The sequence below is a fragment of the Nelumbo nucifera genome, chromosome 1, assembly GCF_055504915.1.
Source record: "Nelumbo nucifera cultivar China Antique chromosome 1, China Antique-T2T, whole genome shotgun sequence".
In the NCBI taxonomy this organism is placed as follows: domain Eukaryota; kingdom Viridiplantae; phylum Streptophyta; class Magnoliopsida; order Proteales; family Nelumbonaceae; genus Nelumbo; species Nelumbo nucifera.
In genome coordinates, this window is record NC_142649.1 from 121,434,638 (window position 1) to 121,450,012 (window position 15,375).

Below are 15,375 nucleotides of genomic sequence, written 5' to 3' on the forward strand. Positions count from 1 at the left end.
TTAATATATATATATATACAGAGGTAGAGTTAGCTCCCTCTTGCGATTAGGATACAAACTCTTAAATGAATAATGAAAACCAAAGCAAGAACAACTAAGATACATACACCAGATAGGACTCATACAGCAAGAGATAATGCAAAGAGATAAGGCTACGCTAAGAAGGCACGGGCTTAATACCCCCCCTCAAGTTGGAGCATGTAAACGGGAAATGCCCAACTTGGCAAGAAGATGCTCGAATGGTTGCCTGCCCAGGGCCTTCGTAAACATATCAACAAGTTGCTCGGAAGTCCTGACGTAGGAAAGCCGTATATTCCCATTCTGAATTTCATTGCGAACAAAGTGACAGTCTACTTCAATGTGTTTAGTCCTCTCATGGAAGACCGGATTCGAAGTGATATGCAAGGTTGCTTGACTATCACAGTGTAATCGCATAGGATCAGGATGACCAACTCCTAACGAATGCAACAACCCTTTTAACCATTTCAATTCACATGCAGTTGTTGCCATAGACCTGTATTCCGCCTCAGCCGATGATCTGGATATTGTAAGCTGCTTCTTCGTCTTCCACGAGATAGGTGCTTGTCCCAATAATACAAAGTATCCAGTGAGAGAGCGTCGTGTCAGTTGACACCCAGCCCAATCAGAATCACAGTAAGCATACAATCGAAGATCACTGTCAGCCGGAAGGAAAATTCCCTGTCCCGGGTTACCTTTCAAATATCGCACCACACGTAAAGCCACCTCCCAGTGTTCTTCACGGGGGTTCTGCATAAATTGAGCAAGCACATGTACACAGTAGGACAATTTAGGACGGGTAATGGTTAAGTAAATTAAACGACCCACAAGCCTCCTGTAACTCTCTGGTTTCATCATCAGAGGACTATCTGCCAGAACTAGTTTATGATTTTGTTCCAGGGGAAGTCCAGCTGGCTTAGATCCTAGCAATCCAGTTTCTGATATGATATCCAAAGCATACTTCCGCTGACAAAGGACAATACCTTTCTGGCTTCTGGCGACCTCCACTCCTAAAAAATACTTCAAAGCTCCCAAGTCTTTCATGCGGAAAGCATTGGCTCAGATACTTCTTGAATCTCCATATGGCATTGCCATTATTTCCAGAGATGACAAGATCGTCCACATACACCAAGATATTCAACTGTTCCTGCTTCCGTCGAAGTGTAAACAAGGAGTAATCAGATTGTGACTGGGTAAAGCCATACTGTTTCAAGGCTGTCGTTAGTTTAGCAAACCAGCAACGAGGGGCCTGCTTCAAACCATAAAGTGACTTGTGCATCTTGCACACCTTCCTAGGTAGTCTCAAAGCAAATCCAGGGGGCATCTTCATATACACTTCTTCTTGCAGATCTCTGTGAAGGAACGCGTTCTGCACATCCATCTAATGCAGTTCCCAGTTTTTAGCCGCAACCACTGCAAGGAATGTACGGACTATAACCATCTTTGCCACAGGCGCAAATGTTTCATTGTAGTCTATCCCTTCAACCTGTTGTTTCCGAATATCACCAAACGCGCCTTGTACCGCTCTATTGTGCCATCTGAGTGGTACTTTATCTTGTCCATTTACTTCTGAGAGCCTTTTTCCCTGGCGGCAAGTCCACCACTATCCAGGTTCTGTTGTTTTCTAAGGCTTCAATTTCCTTTCTCATTGCCTCTCCCCAACGAGAGTCCTTGACAACCTCTGAATAGCTCTGGGGCTCATGATTAGCTATGACAGCTGCTAAGAAAGAGTGGTGTTGCAAAGAGAATTTATCACAATTCACATAATGTGTTATAGGATAGGGAGTACCTGAGGAGTGAGATTGGCGAGATGAACTGGCAGAAGGGCTCAGATTGTGGTCGGAACACCATGTGGTGTGTATGACGTAATCCTTGAGACGAGTGGAAGGATGCTTCACTCTATGGCCTCGTCCGAGTTGCTCATTCCCTACATTCGTTTCTTCCATAGAACCCCCCTTACTTCATCCTCCCCTTCATTATTTTCACACCTGTCACCTTGGTCTGTCTCTCTTATGATCTCATGAGTACCATTACCCCTTCCTCTCCCACTATCCTCTTTGCCATACTCTTTAGTCTCCTCCTGGTTATAAGTAAGATTACCATCATCGGGTTTGCGTTCGACTTGTTTTTCTTCAATAGCATAAGGAAACTCAGTTTCTGAAAACACCACATCCCTAGAAACAAAGTATTCATTATTTTCTAAGTCATAAACTCTCCATCCCTTCTTGCCAAAGGGGTATCCCACAAAGACACAACGTCTGGCTCTACTAGAAAACTTGTCCCTAGTCCAATTCAAGCTTCGTGCATAACACAAACACCCAAATGTGCGTATATGTTTGTAGCTTGCTTTCTACCCATACAACATCTCATACGGTGATTTACCCAAAAGGAGAGTGGAGGGGGTCCTGTTGATCAGATAACCAGCTGTCATAACACATTCTCCCCAAAACTCAATAGGGAGATTGGCCTGAAATATACGAGCTCTAGCAACATTTAGTATATGTCTATGCTTTCTCTCGACACGTCCATTCTGTTGCGGTGTTTCAACACATGAGGTCTGATGTACTATACCTTGCTCAGAGAAATATTCCTTCAAGCAAGTAAATTCAGTACCATTGTCGCTTCTAACTATCTTCACCAATTTTTCATATTGGCGTTTAACCATAGTGAAGAAGTTCCGTAGTGTTTTGCCTACTTCACTTTTGTCATTAAGTAAGAATATCCAAATGGCTCGTGAGAAGTCATCAACAACAGTCAAAAAATATGTGGCACCACAAGACGCCCGTACCGAGTACGGACCCCATAATTCACAATGAATCAAATCGAAAGTCCCTTTAGCATTGTTTTCACTAGAATCAAATGTACCTCTTGTCTATTTGGCTTTTGAACAAACACCACATATCCTATTTCCACTATCACATCTAATGTTCAAATTAGGAAGAAGTTTAATTACTTTCTCAGAGGGATGACCCATTCTCTTGTGCCATAACTTGTATGAAGCTTCAACCTTTGCTTTGTGAACCTTGCTTGAGCACGCACCTTTGAAGCAGTAAAGCCCTCCGCGTAGTTCACCTGCACCAATCACCATCCTCGAAGTGCGGTCTTGTATAACACAAAACTTATTAGTGAATTGGATATTACAATTTGACTATTCTAATAATTGCGACACAGATATCAGGTTACAATTCAAACGAGGAACATAAAGCACATCAGTAAGCTTCATGTGCTCATTCAAAATGACGATCCCTTTCTTTATTGCCATGACATGCTTTTCATCGGGCAATCCAACCTGACAACCAGTCACGGTCTCGGTATTACGCAAGTGGTTCAGGTTTCTTGTCATATGGTGCGAAGCTCCTGTATCAATTATCCAATTCATACCTGTCAACTTCTCATTTGTGCTGGGTTTGCAAGAGTTCAACAGATTAAGAAAAGTGGACCACTGTTCATTAGTCAATGCACCGAATGCAGTACGATCTCCCTCTGTCGCGTGGGTCGGTTCAGAAGTTTTCCCTACCGCTTGTGCAGCATTTGCTCTCTGTCCACCTCCACGTCCACGACCAGATTTACCTTGTGTTCCTCGGCCTCGAGCTTTCCCACTCCCAGTAGATCTTGGTCGGTCTCCTCACCAGTCCGGGTAGCCGATAAGTTGGAAGCAACTCTCAGCCTCATGTCCTGCTCATCCGCAGTTTGTGCACACTCCAGATTTCTCTTTTGTATCATGTCCCGTTCTTTTTGTCCCACCTTGTGCTTGCACAACAAAGCTCATCACCTCTTTTCTTTCTTCTTTGGCGCGAGTCATGGTTCTCAGCCGCTCCTCTTGTATCACCATGGCATAGGCTTTGTTCAAGTTTGGCAGCGGATCGGTGCCCAGAATATAGGAGCGCACTGTTCCATATACTAAGTCATCCAAGCCCATCAGAAACTGATGGACTCTTTCTTCTTCTCGTCTCTTCTCTAGTTTTGCAGCGATGTTGCAGTTGTAGCCCGCACAGACGCATGTCAGAATTTGCTCATAATCAGCAAGTTCTTCCCAGATTTGCTTCAGTTTGCCATAATATGTCATGATTGGGAGACTGGCCTGTTTGCTAGTCGCAAGATCTACCTTGAGTTGCTGAATTCTTGGCCCATTGCCCACTGAAAACCGTTCTTTGATGTCGTCCCACAGGTCCTTCACAGCCTCCATGTACGTGATTGTAGAGCGTAGGGTTGGTTCTATCGTGTTGAGGATCCATGAAACCAGCATCGAGTTTATAGTCCACCAGTCTTCCAACTCCGGTGAATCATCCGCGGGCTGAGATATAGTTCCATCGAGAAATCCGCTTTTCTTCTTGGCTCAGAGCGCCATTCGCATTGCTCGAGCCCATTCCTCGTAGTTATCTCCTTTCAATTGGACTTGGGTAATTATATTACCCGGATTGTCGTTGGCCGCCAGGTAGTACGGTGAGACTACCTTTCTGCTTCCGCCCTTACCTTCATTTTGCTTCTCTCTTCCATCCGCCATGATCGATCGGCCAAAGCAAGATGTCTCCGTTTCCTCTTGACTTTAGCGAAGAACAAATACCGGCTTTGACTGATTGTCGTAAAGAGAACCCTGCAAAATCCTCAGAGATCTGCTTCACGAGCAATGATCCAAAAAAAATTAAATATCGCAACCACCAGCTTTGAGAATCGAAAGCAAATAGAGTTCTGCAAACTCTTCAGCGATTTGCTCCACGAACAGAGGTTAGAGAAGATCGAACGAGCAATGATCCGAAATAATAAAATATCGCAGCCACCAGCTTTGACAATCGAAAGCAAATAGAGTTCTGCAAACTCTTCAGCGATCAGCTCCACGAACAGAGGTCAGAGAAGATCGAATATTGCAGGCTCAGAAGGCGGTGCGAAAGTCGAACGAACCGTGGCTCTGATACCATGAGAAACTCGAGTTTGAAGGGAAAGATTTTCTTTCTATATCTTTTGTCAGCTTATCATTACAAGATATATATATATACATATATATGTATATATATATATATATACAGAGGTAGAGTTAGCTCCCTCTTGCGATTTGGATACAAACTCCTAAAAGAATAATGAAAACCAAAGCAAGAACAACTAAGATACATACACCAGATAGGACTCATACAACAAGAGATAAGGCTACGCTAAGAAGGCGCGGGCTTAATACTAGCAAACCCATTGACAGTCCTAGATTGGCATGGTACAATAGAACTAACCCCTTATGTAATGGGATAGACCATTGTGAAAATCAAAGTCCCTGTTTTAATCAGAGGATGAGAAACCAATACATCGGTGGCAATGGTAAATAAGTATAGGTATGGTTCTGTGGACGTTTATAGATGGGTAATTTATTTCTTTAAACCTTTGTTTGATTGGGCATTACTTTAAACATTTCTTATTCTACCTCAGATTAACACCTCTAAAAGTGTGCCACGCAAGCATTTTGTTTGAAGAAATACTGGGATATTGGGAAAAAAAAAGAATTTGATGTTTCCCTAAATGCCTATTGCACATAAATCCAAGTGTTTATGATTTTTAGAGTTTGTTTGATAAATTGTGAAACCAAACAATGGTTTCATTTACAATAAATGCCAATGCTATGTGGCATTGATGTGGTGGCATTTTTTTTTAATTAATGCCCACAGAATCAAACACCCTCTAAAAGTGTCACAAGGCTTCTTAGGCCATGTTTGGGAGTGCTTAAAATAAGAGTTTATTTGAAATAAGTGCTTATTTGGGTAGGGACCACACCATTAAGCACTTATTGGTGTTTGGAAAATAAGCCTGAAATAAGTGCTTATTTTAAAAGTAAGGGCTAATTTTTTAAGCCCAAATTTCCAGCTTTTTTTAAGTACTCATACAATAAGCACTTATTCAATTTTTTCTCCCATAATTATCCCTAGTTAATTTTTAGAATACCAATTATAACCCTTTTACAAAGGCACTTTTATAGAAGTAATTTTATGAAAGTTACTTTTACAAAAGTAAGTATTTTTACGAAAGAACTTTTATGAAAGTACTTTTACAAAAGAACTTTTATAAAAATACTTTTATGAAAGTACTTTTACAAAAGAACTTTTATAAAAATACTTTTATGAAAGCACTTTTATAAAAGTACTTTTATGAAAATATTTTTATAAAAGTACTGTAAGTGGTGTGGTAAGGCTAAGTGCGGTGGTCTCCTTGAAGGACGAAGAAAGGCTAGGAGTCTTGGGTAACAAAGGTAGGCTATGATCTTCTAATGACAGAATTGTGTTTGTTATGATCCAGACCCCCTTTTATAAGGAGAGATCCCGAGGCCTTGAAGGGAAGGAGCCAAAAAGGGTTTGACTCCTATTTGGAAAGGCGATCTTCAATTTGGTGTCGGTTGTCAGGAAGACACTACTAGGGGTTTGCCACGTGTCTCATGGGTTCTTTACAGGACGAAATTTCCTTACGTATGAGGATTCTCATAGTACAAGTGTGCTACTTCCCTTCGTGGGTCTCCTATTTTGACGTGGCGCGGGTGACTTCAGGACTAGCCTGACGTGTCCTGCTTAATCCTGCTAGATGTCCTGCTACGAGCGACTTTGGTTGATGGTGTTTTTGTCCATTGTAGGTCCGTGATGGTTTCAAGTTCATCGTGAGTGTTTGATGGGTTATAGGTTTGTCGTAGGTCCATGGCACGTTATGGACTTCGTCGTAGATCCACTTTGGCATGTGTGTCACCATGGTTGTTTTTATGGTTCTGGCTTGATACCTCCACACCAATTGTAGTTGTGGTAAACAACATGTACTCACAATTAGCCCCCCTGCTTATTGGTAAGAGTATTCTTATCAATAAGCACTTCCGTGATTGATGCATTTTAGTATTGGTTAGATTATTATGGCCGACGTGTGGGGGAAAAGTTACTTTGAGCTCATTTTCAACTGATCATTGGTTTTCTTTTGGGTTTTGGTGTCGCATGCGTGCTCCTAGTGACTTCAGCTGTTGAGGGGGGTCCGTGAAATTTTGACCATGTATTGGGAAAGGATGTTGCTGTTGGGGTGCATGATTTGAAGTTAGTGGTTGTTAAGGTTGATTGATTTTTGTGTTATTAGCCCTTGTTTCTCGATAGGAAGCATTTTTGTCAATAGAGAGTTTTGGTTATATTTGTGTTTTTAGCCCCCTTGTGTCTTGGCAAAAATGATTTTTATTGGGAAAAAATTCGAGTGTTTACATATCTGGGCATTGTAGTTTCAGTCCCCCTTGTATCTTGGTGAGGTGTGTTCAGTTTCCAATGGCTCATGTGTATATTTTTTCTTTGGAGAAGTCTATTGGAGGGTAGCTTCTCTTCCCCTCTTCTCATTGTGCGATATTTTGATGAAGATTTATTGGATCTGTTTCTAGGTGCCCTATCATTCTTGTAGGTGGTACCGTCCTATTTTGGTTATGTGAGTAGTGGGTGATAGCATTCTCCTCGTCGTGCTAGATGTGTAACTATCAGTTCACCTTCTTGCTAGTGGGTCTTGTGTTTTGGCGGGTGTGTCGGGCTTTGTGTTTCTTTGACCGAATTGGCTGTAATGTGTTGTGGCAACTATTTTAAATTTAATATTCTTGTGTCCCGCCTTTCCTAGGGATAGTAATGTAATTGTGCAATAGTCAGTATTTTGGCTATACATTGGCGGGTGGCTGATAATCATTCGTTTTATCTTCCTATGGCACCATTTGGGTGGTCAATGCACATGAGGCTGCTATAAAGGGTACTACACAATTCAGCCTTTGTCTCTACATTTGCTTCGTTGCTAAAGTGACTTCTGCTTAGATTTGATTTTCTTACATGTTTTTCCTCCCTTTCGTGGTGTACACATGTCTTGTATCAATGGCTCCTCACAAGTAGAAGAAGCTACACAATCTAATTGCCCCTTCATTGACTTTGTGAGGGATGTGGACACTGCTGAGCTATTGTTCGAATATGAGTCTGCAAAGAAGGCTGATCTTAGGAAGGGTTCCTGGCCTCCCATGCCAGTGTTGAGAGGGAAAGACGGTGAGTTTGATGTGTTGGAAGGAAATGAGATTATGTGTTTGTATGGTCGCTTGAAGCGGAGCACTTCTTTTAGGTCTTCTGAACCGAGGACTGATGGTTCTAAGTCCCTAGTGAATTTTATGGCATGGGCTCTTTTCATTCTGGAAAACTCCATGTACTGCTGGTTACTCCATAGTGTTGGGTTATTGAGGTTTGATGGAGGGTGATTTGGCCCGACCTCGCAGCATGGGTACACGTGGGCGTGACCTTACTCAAACAGTGACTCAGCATGACAGCGCAACGGACGTGACCACAACTCGGAGGGAAGGTCCCACCGAGTTCAGCTCAGCAACTGGGCGGATAAACCACTCGCCGGAAGCCGCCTCACTCGCACCTACTCCCTGGGGTTAAGGCACTTCGGGACGCCCCGAGTTTGGGGCATCCTGACCTCTCTTGAGGCCCGAGCTCCTCCCAATGGACCTCGAGCCACTCCCAGACAGGAATGCACCGATCCATCTCTGGACACCCGGAGGCATAGACACCTCGGGTCAGCCAGCTCGGCATAACTTGCTACAGGCAGCTCGTCACTTGAAAGACAACCCAGCTCAGGGTAATCCGTGGAAGGGTAGTTCGGCATACCACAGGAAGGCTTCCTGCTCGACAGCCATTCCCGACAAATCTGTGGACAGCAGACATGTCCCTCGTTAGATAGCATCGTGCCTGTCACCTTTAGAGAGGTGTCTCGCACCTGATAGGCATGTACCCTGCAACGACGGCCCCGTGCGTGCCACCTCAGCGTTGCCTGTAATGGCTGTGGTAGACTGACAGTGGTGGTTATACCTGCCCTGGCAAAAGCCAGAGGGCCTGAAGCAACGAAATTCAGTTATAAGGGGCTTATTCTCAAGGAACAAGGTATCTACGAATCACCTGCACAATCTGCACTCTTAGCCTTCGTTTTCCCTTTTCTTCTTGCACAGAATACTGACTTAATCATCGGAGTGTTCCCGCCGGGCAAACCCCCGGGAGTTCTTCTTCTTTCCTCTCGTCTTAGGTACCTCTCGGGAGCCACGCGAGTGCCAGCTAGGAGTGACCAGATTGCGCTACATCATTTGAAGCCGTCTGTGGGAAACGCTTCAAAAGGCCTTTCTCTCTAAACTTTCACAGTTCTTTTCTTCCTTGAAAAAATTCAACACTCATGGCCTCCTCTAGCAACGTCGAACGAAGCACGGAAATGGATAACTCCAAGGAACAACCCCAGCTTCCTACTGTCTGTATCGGACAGTTCACCGTCCCCCTCTCGGCGGACGGAATCCCCAACTTGAACGTGCCTCTCACAGTGGCACCTGTCATCGCCCCACTCCCTGCTACAGTCGGAGCGACGTTCACCAAACCTTCGGTCGTGCCCCCAGTGGCCAGCCCGAACCAACTAGAGGACTTGATGCAGTGCATGCGGGCCATGCAGGCCCAAATGCAACAGTTCCAGCAACTTTAGCTCTATCAACAACACGTACTACACCAGGTCTCCCAGTATCAGTATCAGCAGCAGTTCCCCCAGCTGCCTCAACCTCAACTTCAGCAGCCGCAGTTCTCGCCCCGGCACCCAGCCTCGCAGCAAGCTAAGTCTCGTCACCAGGACAAGCACCCCTCTGGCCAAGGAGAGGCCCCCCAAAAACCTCCCAAAAAACCAGGCCTCGCCCCGCGGCAGACGAGAGCCGGCTACCCCGGTCTTGCCGCGGGTGGACAAGTCGGGAGGATCCCAGCTCGCCAGGTCTACATCACCTCGGCAGTCAAAGTTTGAAACCCCGCTCCTTGTGAACCGGTTTGAAATCCTGGCAACAGACTCCAAGGAGGATTCCTCCGTCTGCAGCCATCACCAGCAAACCGGGCTACTTCCGGCACAAACCATTCTAGATAGCGCAGAGGTAAGCAGCACGAACGCCAAGCCCACCAAGAAGTAGAGACGCCGCCGCTGAGCTCGCTGATTTGTCACCCGCGATTTGCCCGAGCTCGGGGGCAAAGAAGAGGTAAGCTCGGCCAAAGTCAATGCTCCCCTCCTCTCAGTTCCATCCCCCCTGTCTTCCAAACTCCGGGCAGTCCCAATGCCCAAAGACTTCAAGCTCCCCCCTCTTGACAAGTACAACGGGTCGTTTGACCCAAATGATCATGTAGATGCCTTTCAGTCACAGATGCACCTGGCGAGAGCCAGTGAGTCGTGCATGTGCGTGGCCTTCTCCACTACTTTTAGGGGAGCAGCCCGCACGTGGTACCGGAACTTGACACCTAGGTCGATAAGAAGTTGGGCGCAGTTCGCACAAACCTTTACGTCCCACTTCGTCGCCAGCAAACGGTGCCCGCGGATTGCAGAAAGCCTCCTCAGCATAGTGCATAGAGAGGGAGAGTCCATCCGGGGTTATATCAAGCGGTTCAACGATGCTTGTATGCAGATACCGTGCCTGGACCCCGCCGTACTTCTTGCAGCAGCCAAGAAAGGTGTGACACACAAAGATTTCAAATGACACATGGTCGTTAACCAGCCAGCGACCATAACCGAGTTTCTGAAGCTCGCGGACAGGTTCATAGCCACCGAAGAGGAGATCAACCAAAAGGGCAAGGGCGCGCCCGAAAAAAGAAAGAGGGAAGGAGAGCCTTCCAGTCAAGGGGACTATCGAAAGAAAAAGGATACAGTTCGGGGGGCAAAGTCGGGTTAATTGTTCCGAGCTCCAGTAGCGGACCGAGCTGATTACACCCCACTGAACGCAAAGCGGGCCAAAATCCTGATGGTGATCAAGGACACCCCGTATGTGAAGTGGCCACCCCGTCTGAGGGGGAATCCCAATGAAAGAAATAAGAATTTGTATTGCATTTTTCACAAAAATCACGGTCATAGTACCGGGAGTTGTAAATATCTCCGCGATGAGATAGACGAGCTCATCCGTCATGGATATTTGAGAAACTTTGTACAAAATAATAATAACAATAGTAATAAAACAGGTCGGCATGGGGAGCACGGTAAGGATGCTCCCAAGTCCAGCAGCAGGGCGGCCGAACAACCGCAGAGGCAGCCTCCGGAGGAGAGGCCAGTTCGGGGAACCATCCACATGATAGTGGGAGGTTCGATCGTTGCAGGTTGCACTTCAGCAGCAGCTCGGACGTCAGTTCGTGAGGCCACCCGAGATGAGAAGAACCCCCCAAAGCGGTCAAGGACAGAAGAGCCAATTTTCTTGACAGAAGATGATGCGCGAGGGGTCCACTATCCCCACGATGACGCGCTCGTAATAAAGCTAAGAGTCAACGACTTTGAGGTCAGGCGCGTACTCGTTGACTCAGGCAGCTCAGCTGACATCCTCTTCAAAGCTGCGTTCGACCAGCTTCAGTTACAGTGAAGCGACCCAAAGCCTACAGACACTCCTTTGGTGGGCTTCGGCGGAGAAGTGGCCTTGTGTGGTCAGATTCAAACACGACTTCCTAGTGCTCGCGACCCCCTCCCCCTACAATGCCATAATAGGTCGACCAATCACCCATGTCCTACGGGCGGTGGTCTCCAATTACCATTTGGCTATGAAGTTCCCAACAGACTTCGGTGTGTGGGTAGCGCGGGGCGACCAGCTCGAGTCCCGCAAGTGCTATGTCGCCACCCTGAAGGGAAAAACCAAGGTGGCCAACGACCTCGAACTGGAGTGGCCCATGGAGCAAGGCAAAGAGCGAGCCACGCCCATGGAAGAAACAGTCGCAGTTCCGACCTCAGCGGCAGACACAGCTTGGATGCTTCAGATCGGCGCTTCCGTCCAGGAGACCCTACGATCCGAACTGGTAAGCTTCTTACTTCAAAATTTAGATATTTTTGCATGGTCCGCGGCAGAGATGCCCGGTATAGACCCCGAACTCATAACTCAAAAGCTGAATACTGATCTTGTAGTTAGGCCCGTTAGACAGAAGAAACGCAACCTAGCCCTGGAGTAGTGGAAAGCAGTCGATGAGGAGGTCGAGAAGCTCCTCGCAGCTGACTTCATAAGAGAAGTCCACTACCCGAGCTGGGTAGCCAACCTCGTCCTGGTAAAGAAGGCCAACGGCAAGTGGCGCATGTGCGTCGACTACACTGACCTGAACCGGGCTTGCCCAAAAGACTGCTTCCCGCTCCCCAAAATTGACCGCTTGGTGGACGTGACCTCAGGGCATGAGTTGCTAAGTTTCTTGGATGCCTATTCGGGCTATAACCAAATTAGGATGGACCCAACGGACGAAGAAAAGACTGCCTTCATCACGGAATTCGGTCTGTACTGGTACAAGGTTATGCCCTTCGGGTTGAAAAACGCAGGGGCAACTTTTCAAAGGCTTGTAAATAAATTGTTTGCATCGTTAATCGGCAGAAAAGTAGAATGCTATGTAGATGACATGGTCGTCAAAACTCAATTCTCACATGAATTAATACAAGATTTGCATTCTATTTTTGAAATTCTGTGTAACTTTAATTTGAGACTGAACCCAAACAAGTGTGTATTTGGTGTGACCTCGAGCAAGTTCCTAGGATACATCGTTAACCGGCGTGGCATTGAGGCCAACCCGGACAAGATTAAGGCCATTTTAGATATGAGACCACCTCGAAAGTTGAAAGAGGTTCAAAGGTTGAATGGTCGCTAGCCGCCCTGAGCCACTTCATGTCGAAATCGGCGGATCGCTGTCTGCCGTTCTTTAAGGCAATTAAGAGCAAAGGGTTCGAATGGACCCAAGACTGCTAGTTCACATTCGACGAGCTCAAGAAGTACCTTGCTAGTGCGCCAACCTTAACCCAGCTCGAGGAGGGCGATGTTTTAGAACTATACCTCTCGGCGAGCGACGAAGTGGTCAGTTCGGTACTAATAAAGGAAGTAGATCGGGTCCAACGACCCATCTATTTTGTTAGTAAAATATTGCAGGGAGCAGAGACGAGATACCCGGAGATGGAGAAGCTTGCATACGCACTGATAATCGCAGCTCGGAAGCTCCACCCGTACTTCCAAGCTCATACTGTTATCATCCCCATCGACAAACCTCTGAGACAAGTCTTACTTAAGCCCGAGGTCTCTGGTCGGTTGACGAAGTGGGCCGTTGAGCTCTGCGAGTACGACCTCCAGTACAAGCCGCGAACTGCCATTAAGGCTCAAGCCTTAGCAGATTTCATCGCCGAGTGCACGTTCAGCTCCGAAGTTCCTAGGCCGGTTGAGCATGAGGTCCCCAGTTCGGGTGAGGTCGAAGCTCCCAGGCCGGTTCAATTCGAGACCCGTGAGGTAGCAGCTAGTGTGGCATCTCTCCCAACTAGGCCAAGCGCGAGCTGGGATGAGGAGCCCTGGATCCTTCATGTAGATGGCTCCTCGAACCAACAGGGCAGCGGAGCCAGAATAGTTTTGCATGGTCCAAGCGGTACAAAACTGGAATACGCGCTACGCTTCGAATTCGCGGCATCTAACAGTGAAGCAGAGTACGAGGCGTTGATAGCTGGACTAGCCTTACCCAGAGAAGTAAAAGCCAAGCACATCATTATCTGCATCGACTCTCAGCTTGTGGTCAACTAGGTTACTGGCGAGTATGAAGCTCGCGAGCCGACCATGGTCGCCTACTTAGCCAAAGTCAGAGAGGCCCTGCTCAACTTCCAGTCACACTTCATCAGACAAATCCTTAGGTTGGAGAACGCTGAGGCCAACGCCCTGTCCAGGTTTGCCACTACCAGCGACATCACCATGAGAACCGTGTACATAGAGGACCTGTCTCGGCCTAGCATTCTCAGGGGGGCAGAGGAGGTCGCTCCCGTCGTTCAAGCAGAGCCGCTGGATTGACCCGCTCGCAAGCTTCTTGCTACGCGGTACCCTCCCTGTAGATCGCAATGCAGCCAGAAGGGTGCAGTGCCAGGCAGCCAAATATGTCAAGATAGACGAATGGCTATATCAGAGATCCTACACGCTCCCCTACCTGCGTTGCTTGCGACCTACCGAAGCCGAGCTCGTACTCCGTGACACCCATGAGGGTTTGTGCGGTAGACACTTGGGGGCCAGGGCCCTCGCCCAAAAGGCACTCCGACAAGGGTATTATTGGCCAACAATGAAGGTAGATGCCATTGAACACGTTAGAAAATGTGACAAATGCCAGAGACATGCCAATAATCACCACCAACCCGCCGCCGACCTCAAGTATCTCACCAGCCGTGGCCCTTTGCACAGTGAGGCATCGATCTACTCAGGCCATTCCCGCCAGCAACGGGTGGAAGGAAGTTCTTAGAAGTAGCAGTAGACTACTTTACCAAGTGCGTAGAAGTCGAACCCCTCGTAACGATCACAACCCGAAATGTTCAAAACTTCTTTTGGAAGAACATCGTGTGCCACTTCGGATTACCTCGGGTATTGATTTCCGACAATGGCAAGCAGTTCGAGGACATCAAATTTCAAGACTGGTGCCGAGACATGGGAATCCGACAGAACTTTACTTCAATCGCACACCCTCAAGCAAACGGACAGGCAGAAGTCACAAACAGAGCCATCCTTCGCGGATTAAAGGCATGGTTGGACCGAGCTAAAGGATTGTGGGCAGACGAACTACCCAGTGTTCTATGGGCATACTGGACCACGGAGAAGACTGCCATGGGAGAAACCCCCTTCAATCTCACCTACGGCACCAAAGTAGTGATTCCCGCAGAGATTGAAGATGAGTTACGTACCAACCTCGATCTACTCGACAAAGTAAGGGACCTTGCGTACATCAGGACAGCAGCTTACCAGCAGAGAGTAGCTCGGTACTATAACATCAGGGTTAAGAAGTGGAATCTCCGCGTTGGCGATCTGGTCCTTCGTAAAGTTATGGTACCTGAGCTCGGTGCTGACAAGCTCGGGTCCAACTGGAAAGGCCCTTACTGAGTAAAACGAGTGCTCGGGGAAGGAACATACAAGCTCGAGACCCTCGAAGGGAAACAAGTACCTCGGGCATGGAATATTGTCAACCTAAGGCAATACTATCTGTAGGAATTGAGTAGGCCACGAGCCACTCCCAAAGCCTAAGGGCCAGAATACCGAGCTAATACGACCTCGGCACAACAGGACCCAGTCGCCTCTATAGCATGGGCAAACTCCGAAAGTGGGCCACGAGCCACTCCTCCAGCCTAAGGGCTAAAACGCCGAGATAATGAAGAAACCTCGGAAGCATACAAAACTAAGTTACCCCATCAGCATGAACTAAATACTTGCAAAGCATGAGGTGCAGGCGGCTCGGGCACGAACCTTACAACAAATAGCCCGCCCTGGCATGCACAGAGTTGGACCCGTTAAGGGCAACAGACGGAAACCTACCTCAGGTGTAGACAGGTCGGGCATGCGCTCTACTATGTCCCTCACCCCGGTGTACACGA

The 15,375-nt window shown here is 47.2% G+C and overlaps 1 protein-coding gene across 1 annotated transcript; it reads right to left on the reverse strand.

Annotated features, from left to right (window-relative positions):
- Positions 1 to 1,945: 1,945 nt before the first annotated feature.
- Positions 1,946 to 4,204, reverse strand: LOC148803756 (uncharacterized). The gene is made up of 5 exons (XM_088897677.1): positions 3,763 to 4,204; positions 3,202 to 3,375; positions 2,972 to 3,120; positions 2,590 to 2,890; positions 1,946 to 2,175 (listed from the first exon to the last, which is right to left on the reverse strand). Exons 1-5 carry the CDS (start codon positions 4,202 to 4,204, stop codon positions 1,946 to 1,948), a joined length of 1,296 nt encoding a protein of 431 aa, XP_088753803.1.
- Positions 4,205 to 15,375: the final 11,171 nt, after the last annotated feature.

Excerpts from the sequence above, each read along its gene's own strand:
- LOC148803756 (XM_088897677.1), bottom strand. The coding sequence starts at position 4,204 with ATGGAGGCTGTGAAGGACCTGTGGGACGACATCAAAGAACGGTTTTCA. Across the intron at positions 3,376-3,762 it reads CTTTGTTGTGCAAGCACAAG|GAGCTTCGCACCATATGACA; the intron begins GTGGGACAAAAA and ends TAATTGATACAG. Across the intron at positions 2,176-2,589 it reads GGAATATTTCTCTGAGCAAG|AAACTGAGTTTCCTTATGCT; the intron begins GTATAGTACATC and ends TGGTGTTTTCAG.